This window comes from Amblyomma maculatum, chromosome 7 (assembly GCF_055883805.1).
Source record: "Amblyomma maculatum isolate TAMU_Amacu chromosome 7, ASM5588380v1, whole genome shotgun sequence".
NCBI classification, from domain to species: Eukaryota; Metazoa; Arthropoda; class Arachnida; order Ixodida; family Ixodidae; genus Amblyomma; species Amblyomma maculatum.
The window spans coordinates 143627523-143643480 of NC_139350.1; the positions used below are offsets into that span (position 1 = coordinate 143627523).

Genomic DNA, 15958 nt, shown 5'->3' on the forward strand with positions numbered 1-15958 from the left:
TGTGTGTGTGTGTGTGTGTGTGTGTGTGTGTGTGTGTGCGTGTGTGTGGGTGTGCACTTGCGTGCCCTTGCGCGTTCAGTACCCCTGTTTCAACATTGCCTTTATTACAACTTTCAGCAATAGAATCATTACGACTTTATTGACCGAATAGAAAGATAACCCCGAGACTTGAGCTCATGGGCAGAGCACTTTTCGCCCGGCATTAAAAGGGGCGTCTGGAAAACGTCGCATGGGTGATTGTAGGAATCAAAGCATCCAGCACGATGAAATGTGGGTAAGCAGAAGGAAGCAGAGAACTCACCGTTGCGACTGCGTTTTCAGACAGACATCCTTCCTTCATAAGCTTGTCAAAAAGCGAGCCCTTCGGAGCGTACTCTAAGATGAGGAAGACCCTGTCTTCGTCGTGGAACCAATTGTATAAGCAAATGATGTTCGGGTGTCTGCGAGAAGTGGGACAAAGTAGCCGCTGAGCAATTCTGTCACCATTGGTGGTGTACAACATAGCATTGTATAGTATGCGCACGTATAAATTGAAAGGTGCATAAAGTGTGATGCGAAAATGTTTAAGCATTTCAGTATATATTTCAACATTTTTATTTATAGTATTACCAAACTTTTGAGTAAACTAGAATAATGTTGGAGTGCCACGAATTTAAACAGTAGCCAGAAAATGGAATACACAAGGCACTTAGATCCAATCCGACACAGAAAACGAGAAAACAGAAATGGGTTCTTAGCAAGCATTTTTACTTTGGAAAGCTCACGAGGGGCTTGAAGAGTGTTTTACGTGCGCTTTCTCGCGAGAGGAAAAACGATCACGCAGTCAGAAGACCTGGTTATCTAGCTAATGCTCCCTCATTTTTATATGGAAGAAGGACCAACCAAATGTAAGCATACGCAACAGCACTGACACGCATAGCAATCACTTCTCTGGTTTTTCGGAAAGTTTGGAACGATTCCAACAACTGAAGACATGGCACTTCTAGGTAAACCAAGCATATGTTTGCAGTAGAATGTATATTGGAAGTAGTGTTCAATCCCATTACAGCTGAAATAATATTCAGGCTTCGCATAGCGCCTGACCATTGCGGAGAAGCTCGTAATCGCGTCCAAAAAGTTGGGAGGTAAGATCACCGTATCTTTCGCTTACGCTTTCCTAGGCGCATTTTTTTTTTCGAGGCAAGGAAAGCTCTGTAGACTTTTGAAGCATTAGTTTTCCTCATTAGAGCGGTCGCTTTCCAGACGCAGACGCACCGCTGCAGTGAATACGTCATTCACGGCCTTTTACCTGTTACTGCGGGCTGCTAAATAGACTAAACGCGCGGAGCGGCATAATTTGTCAATTACTTGGCCATTACAAGTCCTGAGACGAAACAAAATGCCTCGCATTCTTTACACTTAAGCTTCGCACATGGGACTCTTTTTAGCTCGTAGAATTTAAAATAATGTCTTGCCAAGATTTTATCCAAATTCAGATATTTTCTGCACACGAAGGTACTCCACTTCTGGAAATATACGACGTGACAAATCGGAACGTGAGCGCCATTTACATCACCGTGATTTCTGGTGCGATTATATACAAACAAAAGTTCAATGATTATTTTGGACTGCATGGTAAATTACACTCTGTACAGCATGAATTCAAGGAGTGTTGAGACATTGGAGGGATATATGAAACCAAACAACTCTCTTTATGTGAAGAAATGTGGCTGCATTGCTTAGAAACTGGCAAAATGAACTCCAGAAACTCTGCCATATTCAAAGTATACTAGAGAAAATTAAATTTGGTGACATTGCTGTGACGTCTCTACACTGGAGCTCTCCGGTTAAGCGCTCACAGAAGCGGACTGTACTGAAGACCGGAAACGCGGACAGGAACCGAAACAGTCCCCATCCCCCCATCCCTCCCCGCATTGCTCTCAATAAAAGGAAGATGCTCTCGCTGCATCCCCTGTACGCGTCCTTCTGCGTCTCCTTCGAACGAGCGCGTCCAGCAGATATGGGCCACGTAGGAGCCAAATAAAACTGCGTGAAGTTATTCATGTCAGATGTAGACTGTGGTGCAAGCTGATGATCACGATCATGCACGTACGGTAACGAGAACATCGTACAGGTTGCTCCGAAAAGTCGAGGTGTCATCATAAGCACGCGAGGAGCATCGGTCCCAACGCATTTCATGCACCACCACATGGTGGTGAAAAACTGAACGAGCCTTGTTAATATAAAGACACACTGCTCTGTCACCTTCCAGCTTTATATTCGATATATTGCCGGCCCTGTCTTGAAGAACCTGTATCAGCCGTCTGAATACCATCGGCTCACGTGCTGCTTGCTTGGTCATTTTTGAAACATCGGGACAACCTAGCACCAAAGCCTTGAACATGTCCTAGCGACAACCCCAATCGGACGTTGCGAAGCCCCAGTCAAAGCATAAAACAGAACGCGATGATCGACCTTCTGTTCTGGAAGCTCTGTCTACTCGCCGAAATTACCGAGGGACACTCAGGCTAGGGAGTGTGCTTCCCTCAAATTTTAGTTAGGTGTAGGAAACGCGAAGACCCTGTAGCAGCGTCTAATACTGACTGGGCGCCTGGACGGTGCATAAAAAGAAGCAGTGGAAAGAACAGCCTACGCTGTAGAACAACGTTACGAATGGTACCCAAAAACCCTGAACAAGTTTTGGGAAAGCGCTTACGAAGGCTATTGTTTCACCTATCGCGTAATGACACCATAAAAATGAATATATCCGGAGTAAGCATGTGTGTTACACACTATAAGTTTTTCGAAAAGAGACCCCGTAGGTTTCTATCACAGTCTTAACCACACAATGCCAGCTCACGACAAATTTAGGAGCAATGTTTCCCTGCGTATATCAGGTGTATATAAACTGTAACAACAAATTCATAAATATGTCTTAGAATATTTGACCGCTTCTAACACAATATTTCCAAAAAACTGTGCATTGGTTTTTTATAAAGTGTTCAACTCCCCGGCGCAATTTTTTCAATGCATTGGAAGCTGAAATCACGCAAATGGAATAGGCATACCCAGGTAGCACAAAGTGGGCTATGAAGGGTGGGCCCCGGTGGGCCCGATGTAGGCAATGCAGGACAGCCCCGGTGGGCTCAATGTGGGTGCTGCAAGAGGGGCCGACGTAGGCCCGAAGCGGGCTGTCGACAAAGCCCCAATTGGCCCCACTAAGGGCCGATGCAGGCAGCCCTTGCGGGGCTGCCCACATTTTTCCGGCATTGTTAAAAGGGCACATCCCGCGAACTCCCCGCGATGGTCCTACTTTGGACCGATTTGGGCAGCCGCTTTGGAGGAACATTTTTTTTTTTATTTCAGTTAGCCCCTCAGAAAATGACATAAGACCAATGCGGGTTCTATAGCGCTAGCCACACTTGGGCTTGCCCACATTATTCTCATAGGGGTCCGACGTAGGAAATTGATGGAAAGCCCTAGTCCAAGTTTTCCCAATCAATATTTAGGCACATAATTAAGTAATTACTTTATAAATGTCTGCACTTTCTAAACAGCCACAATATTAAATTTTACAATAATTCATCTTTCATCTAGCCGAAATGACTTCATGTACATCTTGTTCAGGCTATGGAGATGCGTGTTCTGAACAGTAATATTGTACTGCGAGTTGCAGGCTGTCCAAAGCAACCACATAAGAGGCAACAGTTAGCAATCAGTTTGTTTTAGTATACGTAGCGCAATTTGCACGAGCGCGAGAACTAAAGCCATGTAAATTTCTAATCGACTAAACATGGCCACAACTGTTATACAAATCATCTATAATAGTATTTTAGGGCAACATCTAATGCAAATAAAAGTTGGAAACAATGATTACGCAAATTGCACGCACTCCATCTAGCCCCATTACGGCCGATGTGGGACCTACAGCGGTTTTGTGTGGGCAGCCCCAATTGGGCTGGGTGTTGGTTTTGAACCTAAAGCCCACTTGCTATTGCACGTGCCTTCAAATTCCCCACAAGGGACCAATTTTGGTATCATGCGGGCCCTCCCGCCTTCCAGCCCCATTACGGCCCATGTGGGATATAAAGCAGTTTTATGTGGGCAGCCCCAATTGGGCTGGACGTTGTTTTTGAACCTAGAGCCCACCTGCTGTTGCGCGGGCCTTCAAAGCCCCACAAAGGACCGATTTTGGTACCACGCGGGCACGCCCGCCTTCCAGCCCCATTACAGCCTATGTGGGACCTAAAGCGGTTTAGCTAAGGCTGCCTCATTTGGGCTTCACGAGGGCTTGCCCAAATTGAGCCCTTATTCCTATTTCACCTGCCCTCAAGTAACCTACAAGGGGCCGATTTGGGCAGCATGTGGGTATGTCCGTTTTCTTGCCCCACTACGGCCGATGTTGGTCCCACAAAGATTTAATGGGGGCGGCCTCACTTCGGATCTATGAGGGCTTTCCCATAAAAAGCCCACATTTAGGTTGGATTGCCCTCAAATACCCGGCAAGGGACCCTTGTGGTCTGGATGCAGGAATGTGCTCTGCATTAGCCCAAGAAACGCCGCTATGGGACCCATGCAGGAGGAGCAGGGGCAAGCCCAAATGGGCCTTGCCCACATTTGCCCCATCGGGGACCGATGCAGGTTTTATGATGGTTGCCCCAGCCCCACTTGCCTACATCGGACCTACTGGGGCCCCACATTCTGTGCTACCTGGGTATTGTCACGTATTGGGGACAAGGCCATTGGAGACGAAAGAAGAGGCTTGGAATTTACTGATTAAAACATTTATTTGGCTGACTTGCGGTCGCAAAAAACTAAGAGATTCGGCGGCGGCGATAACAGCCAACATGCTTGGTTGCCGTCGAACAAAGAAAACGTGTCGCACCCATCAGCACTCAATTTCAAGGCGGCGCAGAAACCTCTAGATGAAGCCACAAAACCTAGACCCTTACAGAAACATACGTAGCGGCCGAAATCATTGGGACACATCTCGGCGCTTCTTTCGCGTCAAAGTAGCTGATGAAGCTGCGTCTCGCGACAATCAATTGTGCGCTACAATTACACAGATAATGCAGCAAGCTAGCAGCTGCGACAAATACATAATTGAATGGTATGCAGCAATATATAAATTTATCAGTGTTGGACCCCTCAGCCGACATCTCAGGAAAAAAGGCGCGTGAAGTCTCCTATTTCAAAGGCGAAAACAAAAATAGAAGAAACGAGACTAGAAGAAATTTAACAAAAAGCACGAATTGGTGCACACATAGTTTAATTTGAACGAGAAGCATGCTTAGTTCATATTACCGATCACATTACATTAGTGTGTTGACGCAAAATTACATGTCCTAGAAAGCCGGATTTGTATCAACTTTCTCATCGCCTCCTGCTCTGCAACCGTACTAAACGCTAGTTCGAATTATATGTTTCATTGGAAGCAAAACGTAACTGCTTATAGCGTGATTTCAGAGGACGTTAAAACCCAAGGGACGGACTCTATACGCTGCCCTTCTCTAGGACTGCCACCATTCTTACTTTCATTCCTTCCTTCACCGTTTCCCTCAGGGCACGATTGGGGAGTCAAGCAATTGATTCGTGCTGGCAGTTCCACCAATGCGGAAAGCCCAGAAAGCAGGGATAAGCTCTGCGCAACAGCATAAGCCACTACGCAACGTGTTAGAAGCTAGACTAACAGCGCATTCACGACAGCGAAGTGCGAGCAAGCTCACCTCAGTTGACCGTGAATCTGAATTTCCCTAACAAGCTGTGCCTCCATGTTGGCCCTCTGCACAGCTTCCTTGTCCAGTACCTGCACGCGCAAAGTTGTGATGATGAACAATTCAAGAAAAGTTAGTAGGCGTTGAAAAATTACGCGGAAACAGGAACCCTGCGCGGAACTTCGTTGTGCCGCCTTAACACGGAGCTATACAAAAAGGAGCAAGCAGTTTTCGGTTAACCCGTAGGTGGGCGGATTGATGCCTCCGCTTTTCGAATGAGGCGCGTTAACCAGTAGTGCGTCTCTACGCTGACTGCTGGTACCTATGGGGGTGAGCTCCCGTACTCTTTCAGACAGCCTCAAGGGGCAAAAGTCGGCTAACGAGGCAGCATCAAGAGCATCGAGAGAGCGAATGTTTTCTCTCAAAGGTCCGCCTCCGATCTTCAACAACACGGTTTCTTTTGGCTGTCTGTAAAGTATTGACTGACGGACGATGGGTCTTTAAAGCTAACACATTTCTCACTTCATAAAGACCATTTACGCTGGATGGTACAGTTTTCGAAACTCTGTAGCGAGTCCTTTTATTCAAGAGACACCTTAGCGCAAATTAGCGGCAAAGACAGAGAACACTTGGCGAAGCAGGCGTTCAGTTTTTCTCAGTTCCAGTAAGGATTGGGCCCCTAAAAGACGACTGCAGCATTCACATACACCAATGATTTAAAAAAACCGCTTTGAAACGGAGCGTACACAAGACACAACGGTATGCTAAAGTCACACAGAACTAGACAGGATGAGTACATTTTTGTGCATTTTCAAGATTAGTAACCAACCTACCGTGATAAAAAAAAAATGGGGTATAAAGTTATAAATAGAATCATTGCCCGGGAATAAAAACGTACAATCGTGAAGAAACATATCTGCCGGACGTTCGAATTTAATGAAGTAAGGCATAAATATTAAGTATCATTTAAATAGCACTATTCCTTATCAGACAATGCGATCGCAGCTGACTCAAAACGGCAATACTTTCATCGTACAGTAGGCGCCTATGATCTCACGTGTGCGTCCAGACGGCCCCTAAGAACATGCGTGATTTGAATTGCGCCATGCAGAACCATTTTTGTCGACGAAATTACAGGCGAGGTATCAGTTGCCTTTCTTTGAGTTCTCATGCTCTCTCAGATCTGCGTTTAAACATAGGAATTTCAGTCCACATAATTTCCAGTTACCGCTCCAGTCTGTGCACAAAAGTGCTCAAGAATTAAATACTTTTGTGTTGCCTTTTACCAGCTTTCTTGGAATCCTGTTATCACTTCATTGAAAGTATCACGGGTAAAAAACTTGGCAGCGCTCTGCTGCGTATGATGCACACAATTTATTCCTGAGTCTTCCAATCAGTTACTCCAAAATGTCGGTACTCTTCACCAACCACAATTCACATACGCATGCAGTCATTCGGCGCATTCGTCGCAGACTGCATGGCCTCAAGAAGGTTATGGCAAGAAATGTCGCACAGTCTTTGCTTCCATACCAAATTCACGAACGTGTGCCCGGAGAATAAAAAACGGAATAAGGCTGGTGGCGTATGTAAGCCAGACGTTTGTGCTATGAGACATTCCCACATCGTGTGCCGCCTATTTGGCGATTTTACACACGATACTGTTGTCGTGCTGGAATATGTACAGGCTTTGTTGAAAATGTAGAAACCTGAAGGTCGGTTTCTCCACCATGTATTGGCGCTCATGTTTTCGCGGCTGTAAAACATTAATCTTCTCCATATAACTATTTAGACCCACCATTTCGCTTTTCCTCAATAAATCAATATAAAAGTTCACAATTTGTCCCCTGAGTTACTTAGCACGCCAATGTGATCCGAAAAACCGCATATTACTGAGGCACTCTTCATCAAACATCCTCCCTAACTTTTCTCAAGTGAGGTGTCCGAATTGTTACTTTAAGGAAGCGGGTGAACCATACAGTTATCTGCTTACCTAACACTCTTCCTTATGGGAACTTTATTTCTTTCTTGATGGAGGACTGTACATGGTCCCTGTGCAGTCGCTATAGAAATGTTCCACTATTTTCACGTATGGCCCATCTACATTTTGATATCGCTATACAGCCATGACTCATGTGGTTTCGAAGGGGATAAATGCCTTCTCGTAGGGCATTTAGTTATTTGTTTATTTATTTATTTGCAATACTGCTAACCCGAAGGTAGGAGCCGTGTCAGGGTGGGAATGACCACAGTGAACATCACAATAGCAAAAACAATAATGAAATATTGTCCAAAAGGATAAAATACATGAAATCCTAGACACATGAATAGAATTAAAAAACAAACAAGTGACTGTAAATAACAATGACTATTTTTCACATGCTACGTTCAATAAACACCTAAAATTGCTGGATGTCTCCCACCTCAAACCATGCACCATCGAGGCCGTTCCACTTTACTACCGTACGAGGGAAGAGTGAATACTTAAAAGACATTGTTTGAAGAGGAAGCAAAGTAAAAGGATTTCTGCGTCTCGTAGCATAACCAGAAGAAAGGGCAACCAATTCATGCGTGTTGCTACTTAATTTGCCTTTTACAACTTTAAACAGGAAACGCAAGCGTGCTATCTTATTTCTGTTTGATAATGCAATCAAACCTCCTCTATCCCTGAGTTCCGTAACCGACTTTTTGCCACATTGATTGAAGATAAACCTGACCGCCTTCTTTTGCACTCTTTCCACTCTATTAATATTAACTAAAGTAAGCGGTTCCAAAATTATATTGCCGTATTCAAAAAGAGGTAGCACTAGAGATTTATACGCAGCTTAACATCCTTTGACGAGTTACGGAGACATCACTTCGAGTAATGTAATTTTGTCATGAATTTATTAGCAATGTGTATAATATGATGATCCCAACTCAAATCGTGAGTTATGTGAAGACCTAGGTACTTGTATTCAGAAGCTCGGACAAGTTGGTTACCGTGAGCTGAATAGTCAAACGTCAGTGGATGCTTCTTATTTGTGACAGTTAAAACAACACTTTTGGCATAGTTTACACACATCTGCCAGGTGGCAAACCACTTTAGAACCCGATTGAGATCAGTGTTCAACTTCACATATTCTTCATGTGAATTAATAACACAGTACAATACATAGTCGTCAGCATATAACCAGAGCTTTGCGCCACAACCGTCAACAATGTAATAATAAAAATCAGAAAAAGTAAAGGTCTAAATACTGATCCTTGGGGTACCCCGGATTCAACTGGCAAAAATTTAGAAGAAAATTCTCTATAGACAACATATTGGTGTCTAGATGTCAGGTACGCTTGAAAACAGTTACAGAGTATAGAATGTTTTATATGCTACGAAGTTTAGTTAGTATATTCGAGTGAGCGATTTTATCGAATGTTTTAGCTAAGTCTAAAAATAATGCGCCTATTTGACTTCGGTCGTTTATAGCAGATAAAAAATCATGAATTGCTTCAACAAGTTGGGTCACAGTCGAGAAACCCGTCCTAAAACCGTGCTAATCTAGGGAAAGAATGGAATGAGTTTCAAGAAATGCGGTAATCTGTTTATGAATGATATGCTCCAATAACTTAGAGCAGGTACAGGTTAGAGCTATTGGTGGATAATTCGAGACAAGTTGCCTGTTTCCGCTTTTATGTAACGGCTTTATTTGTGACAGTTTCCAGTTTTCCGGCAAAGTACTTGACGACAGAGCTGCGTTGAAGATAATTGTCAGAAATTTCGACAACCATTCAGCGTACCTCTTCAAAAAGGAATTGGGTATTTCATCTGGCCCAGAGGATTTTCTCTCGTCGAAGTTTATTAAAAGGTTAATTACGCCCGGTCCAGTTATTTCCAAGTCTGCAATGGCAGGCAGGCAATCAAATTCAGCAAAATGAGGTGTGCATGAGTTATCACGTGTGAAGACCGATTTGAAATGTTCATATAAAGCGTCTGAGATTTCTGCTTCATCACATGTTGACCGATTGTTTATCACAAATTTGTCAGTGCGAGATGTGTTTGGTGCTATGAATCGACAGAAATTAGCAGGATATTCATATAATAGCCTACTTAAGTGACCATTGTAAAAATTGTTCCGTTTGTGATTACTTTTCTTTTTAAATGAATTACATCTCTCGTAATCCATGGATTAGTCATGTTTGTTTTCCTAAGTGTAAAGGCAACCAACCGCTGAATATAGGCAAGCACAGTGTTCTTGAATTTCAGGCACATTCAGTTTACGTCATCAGGATTGTTATTTGCGCCAATTAGAAGTTCACCAAATAATAGTTCTGATCTATCTATAATGCTAATGTCATCTGCAGAAGAAAAAACTGGCACACGAGCTATATTAGTTGACCTTGTTTAATTGAGCTAAAGTGAACTAAGCCAGCTTGATGGTCTGAAGTGCCATCAACAACCTCGCATTGAATTTCACCGGGGATGTTGCCACGTACAAAAACCAGATATAGAACCGAGTTACTTTTACCCTGAATACGTGTGTAATCTCTGACGAACTGGTTTAAATCGAAACAAAACTCATTGTTAATGAGCTTTTCATTATGGGCAACATCACTACTACGTGACGAAAATATAGGCCAATCTTTACCCGGAAGATTAAAATAGCCACATAGCACAAACTTGGTATTAATGGTCGTGCTGTTCATAATGTAGGTTTTCAAGTTCTCTAGCACATCCAAACCAGAACCTGGCGGTCTGTAAACAACGCCAGCCATTACAGAGTGTTCATCACAGAGCATTTTGCCCAACAAACATTCAAGGTTAGTGATCATTCATGCGCAGAAGTTTTTTCTTAAGCAGTAGTGCAACGCCACCGTCGCTATTGTTGCGATCCCGACGTTAACCTCCGAACTCAGGGGGAACAAATTCGCTGTCATTTATCTCATCATGTAACCAGGTTTTAGTAATTGCTACCACGTTAGGATCCTGAATGGTAAACAAGTATTCCAAATCTGCAGTTTTATCTACAATGCTTCGACAGTTAACGTTCAAGAGCTACAATGGGAAGGAGCTCTTCTCATGTCACAATTTTGTTCGATTTGAAACGGCTACTTTTTATGGTTTATCGAAATTCCATAGGTAAAGATTTCCATTCACTGATATTTTGTCGAATACTAGTTTCACGCGTTCTTTACGGTCCCTGATGCTAGCAGTGCTGTCCCACAATGGTTTTCTAATAGCGCGTATTTTCTGCGAGTAATCATGAGTGTCGTACTGCCCAGATCCCTTAAACTTTGAGCAGTTCTTTAATTCCAAAACCTTTTCTCGGTAATCAGTGAGCTTTAGAATAACCGGACGAATTTTGCTAGCGGATTTCGTTCCAAGCATGAATTTTATGTCAGGCGTCGTTCATATCACGAGGGTTTTTCTATCACCTGTTTCATAAAGTGCACGTGGCCAATCGTACAGTAGCCTTTAGAAAAGGCTCTCGAAGCATTTTATAGTTTCTGTTTGTGATTACAGGAAACACGAAACAGATCGGCCTAATTTTTCATATCCTTGACGTCCACTTTCTTAAGGATTACGATTAATAGTAGCGCTCTTCCAAGCTTCCAGTACTCTGGAGGAGATAAAGTATTACATACAAGGGTGGACAGAATGTTCACCATTATTTCTTCACTGTCCTTTTAAAAAATCAGATAATCCCCAAATAATATTCGACGGAACATCTGATTCCTCTCTACTACCACTACTCACAATATCATGCTGACAAAAGTCCTCTACTGTATAAATCAATGTAGAACACCTCGGCTACATTTACTAGTATATCCATGTTGCTAACGACAATGTCCCCCTTGTCTCTGCGCGCGAACAGCTGATTTTTGCTTGTGCTTAACTTTCACTCTTTTTAGGTCACCGCCGTTCTTTACATCCTGCTCAAGTCTCTCTGTAATATACTTCCTCATGTCGGACACTACACTTCTTTATTAGTCTTCATTTCTCTGAATATATTATCTTGTCTGTTGGGTTGAAGGCTTTCACTCTCTGGAGTTTCCTAGTAATATATCTGGTCTCCCTAAACAATAGAATAGGAAAAACATCCCCCCCCCCCCCACCATATATGGCTTCAAAAAATATTTTTCTCAGTATAGATCAAGCGTTTGTTTTCTCTCACCAATTTTATATAGGCATCGTGAATCATCTTATACTATGCGTTGGCAAGATTGAACTACTCCAATCATGAATCGTGCTCGCAAGGAAACCTACGGTTGTGGATGCCGCTGATTGGACATTAAGCAAGGCAGCAGATGCGAAATGTTCTAAGAGTCGCAGGTAATTACGTCTCTAAGCGCGTCACATGGCTTAAGCCGCTTGGATACACGTGTATTAAGCTTCGAGACATGTACTCGTTTCCATTTACTTTGCAAACTCGCCAAAGGCTTGTTCGTATAGCACTGTTCGGAGTGCTTTCACTTTCCGACGGGCGTTTTCATAGAAAAACTCTCGGACGTCTCTGAGTCCTAGTTCAGATATTAAACAGCTTCAGTATTTTAAGCCCCTAACTCTAAAAGCAGTGGATGCGTTCAGTGCAGGACCAAGATTATTACCTAACAGCGCTGCCATAATCATCCTACAATCCTGCAAGCCTTGTGGCAGGCTACACCTCCGTTTATATGGTTACCCTTTCCTCGACCCTGCGTTGTTGTTTTTTATTTATTTGGTGGCGACTAAAATCAGGCGCTTGAATTCCGATAGATAGGGCAACACAGATATGTGGCGCTGCAAATACATGCGCTTACCTGTCTCTAAAAGCACGCTCGCGAGCTGCTTACAAAAGCGAGAGATGAAGTCGCAAACGCCACATGTTCTGACAGGGCGGAGTTTGTATGTTGATTTTGTTTATAAAGAAACAACCTCAAAAGCCTTCTTTGTGCACTCATTCTCGGCACATGACGCTTCTATGTATGCTCTTGAATCTAAATATCCGGTGACTCTAAATATAAAGGGCACGGTGGCTTATTTGTGCCAATCACCGAGACATGCATTTCACATAGACATATAGCCTCGAAGAGCAACATTGTTCCGTAAAAGAGTCTAGACTCGGTAAGTTGAACGGAATAGAGCTCGAAGATTAGTTTCAATACACCGCAAATTCGAACTAAAGAGCTAGATCGTAACGAAGACCTAACGTACTGCGTTCGGACGGTAATTGTAGTGAGTCTCCTCGTGATAAGAGTGTGCAGGACAATCGAGGCAGGTCACGGGAAGAAATGGGGGGCTCTGACCGTGAAATGTCCGCTGCACGGCCCGCTAGAAATAACCGCTATACAAGATCGTGCAATAAAACTATCGGGCGTCGTCATTAAATAATTTCGCGTGAGGCTCCAGCGTTAGTAAAAATGAATCCACACTTTTCCCTAAACAAGCAGCATGAACAAAGAAATAAGGCGCATTATGCTCTTACAACTTCATCAAAAGTATACCTTATTGAAAGCAACGAATAATTGTATCCGAATTTTCACGGGCTATTTTCCTTAATTAGCCTTATTCTGCGAGAGCGACCATTTGCCTGCTTGGGCAGATGGCTGCGTTGACCGCTGTTCAAATCAGGCCTGCCTGAGGCGGTGTCCATAGAACTGGTGGACTCTGTACTCTAATACCATATGACGACTCTCGTCTGCATGAGAGCATATACTGGATGATTTTGTGCCCCGTGTGCAGGTGTTTATTTTAGAACCCTTGAAAGAAACGTAATTGTGGTTTCCACAGCCGGATTCTAAAGCAGAGTGACATTATGTCTATGATAGAGTGTTAAATATGAGACATCATTGCGAATTAAATAATTACCCACATTTCTGTTTTTTTTTCAGAAGAAATGTTATATTTCAACCTTCGTATATAAATAAAACTTTCTTTCGCTACTTCTACATAGTGAACCACCCAGTCATAACCGTGCAAGGTCCGTACATGATGCCACTTTACACTGCACCGCGAATGCCTATATGCGCTTTTTTTTTTAAATACTACACCAGCAACGTGTAATAAATTACTCCGCATAAATGAGGCCTTCAAGCAGCCGCTGATGCAACATGTAAGTCCTCTAAGATCGAATAATAGAACCGTACGGCAGCAATGGTGTACCGTACGAATTGAATGCTCACTACAAGAGCGCAATAATCGAATCAATAAGTTCATGTACTCTACTTTCTCAGTACTGACCTTCAGTGCTATAACGTAGTCGTTACTCTTCTCTTTACACAGGTACACTTCTCCAAACGCCCCCTTTCCGAGCAAGGGCCCCATGTCAAAATCTTCCAGATGCCACTCTGTCACTTCCTCTTCCGCGCTGAAATGCAAAAACGATTCTTGTAACTTGAAAGTCGCCTTAAAAGGCTCCGGAAGTAAAACGTGCCCGAAATGAAAGCTCCTCCAAGGTGAGCTCAAATTAGAACACATGTCCTGAATAGATGGCACCGCACATGCTGGCAGCAGGTAGCCCACATCAGCGCATCTCCATTATTTTGAGCTATCGTTGACGAAATGTCTCAGTAAGCCAAAATAACAGCTCTGCTGAACCTTGTTTGATCAAATATAGTGCGCTCGAAAAAAGCGAGATATCTTTCACAAATTCGTATTATAGCTTGTTTTGGCAGGAAACCACCGGAATATTGTTTCCCGGGCTAATACTGGTCACCGCCGGCGACAGCTTGAATTCAGACACTGGAGGTGAAAAGTGCTCCTTCAGGAAAACTGCCCGTCCTCCCGCAAAATCTGACGACCCGTGCCAAGTTTGATCGTGTTATATTCGAATTGATTGTTTTCAAATGGCTTATTATTATTTTTCATATTATACCCCTTGCCCAAAGACGCTTCTGGATTTCTGTTTAGATGCTACTAACTCAGAATCTTACCCTCACTCAAACTGCTATTACCTGTCTCTATTTTACCTATTTCTTTCTTTGACTGCATTTATGCGCTGTCCTCACTTCAAGTCCAACCCTTTCCGTTAGTCTCCCATTTGCGCCATGTAGTGTAGTACTAATATAGGACACTGTTGTTATATAGTTTACTCTTGGGGTATACAGACAAACTGGGTTTCATCCCCTGCGTGTGTCTGCCAAGTGCACTCCATCCCATTGTAAGTTACCAATTGTTATTGCACCGACGTGATCCAGATTCTCGGTCACTACGTGTCCTAATTAAATGTATTCTCTTACCGCTACCAGTGCTTCACTGCGGAGTGTAATGGGATGTTCCTATTCGATATTGCCAAACTAATTTCTTTTCACTTAATTTTTTTAAATATTTTTTTTTTACTTATATATAATATTTTTTACTTAATAATTTTAAAACCTGGCGTTCTGCTTTTTCTGATTAGGACCAAGATAGATCACGCTTTGCAACGTGTCGTTTAGAGTTAATATTGATGCGGCGTTATTGCCAAGTCCTGTGCTCTAAATTAATAAAAAAGCGATGATCGTGGCATTCCTTCAAGTAGGTGTGAAATGCACTCAAACGTGTAGGATAGCCGAGGCTTCGCCAGAGTGCAATGGCAGTCGACTGTGAGGATGGCTTCCCCCAATGCCTAAATGCGAGTGGAGGAGCATAAAAAGAAATGCAACGACGATGCATTAAAGCGAAAACATCGAGCGGGGGGGTCTGGCTGTCAATGACGTGAAGAGAATGCTAAATTAGGCAGTCAGCTGTCACGGCGGCTTCTTCCTATCGCAAAGTTGAGGCGTTAACCCTAAAACGAGGAGTAGCCAGGTCAACATTGAAAGCCGCGCTCTTCCGTTGGTTCCCACAGTTCTGATTTCGTTTAGCAGGGCTCTTGTTAAACTCGTATATCCCAGCTAAGCCCGTGCTACTCGCTCCCCTTCGGGAGATACGAAAAATTGTATTAGACCTGGCCGACAAAAACATATTGTCTAGGTGTCTGTGGTGTTTCTAGGGAGAATGACAGCGGCAATTGTAAGCGCGAAGTACCTGTTTAATTTTTAACTCTCCGGATGGAATACATTGCAGAATGTAATTCCCGCTAGGGTCAACTTATAAAAAGCAAAAAAGACTTATAAGGCTTGTAAAAAGGTTTGACAAGCACTAACATCCTTAACCACTTGCGATATCAACCTCGTTTGTAATAAATGGTGAAAGTGTAAGTAGAGTCACTGGCAGAAAAGTAGATTCTAGGGGATCTACTTCTGAGCCTATTCGTGCGGCTTGTAATGGATTTGCAGAGTTCAATCCTCTAGATAGTAAGAAGATTTTTCGCCCTACCTTCTTCAATGGGAAG

General features: G+C 43.2%; 1 protein-coding gene across 1 annotated transcript in view; it reads right to left on the reverse strand.

Annotated features, from left to right (window-relative positions):
- Window positions 1-15958, reverse strand: part of LOC146184905 (aurora kinase C-like) — a 33806-nt gene that overhangs the window by 16346 nt on the left and 1502 nt on the right. Inside the window, exons 2-4 of the mRNA XM_084608848.1 lie at window positions 13885-14011; window positions 5706-5785; window positions 302-440 (exon numbers count right to left, since the gene is read on the reverse strand). Of these exons, the coding sequence (XP_084464974.1) occupies window positions 302-440; window positions 5706-5785; window positions 13885-14011 (346 nt within the window). The remainder of the gene's footprint in view (window positions 1-301; window positions 441-5705; window positions 5786-13884; window positions 14012-15958) is intronic.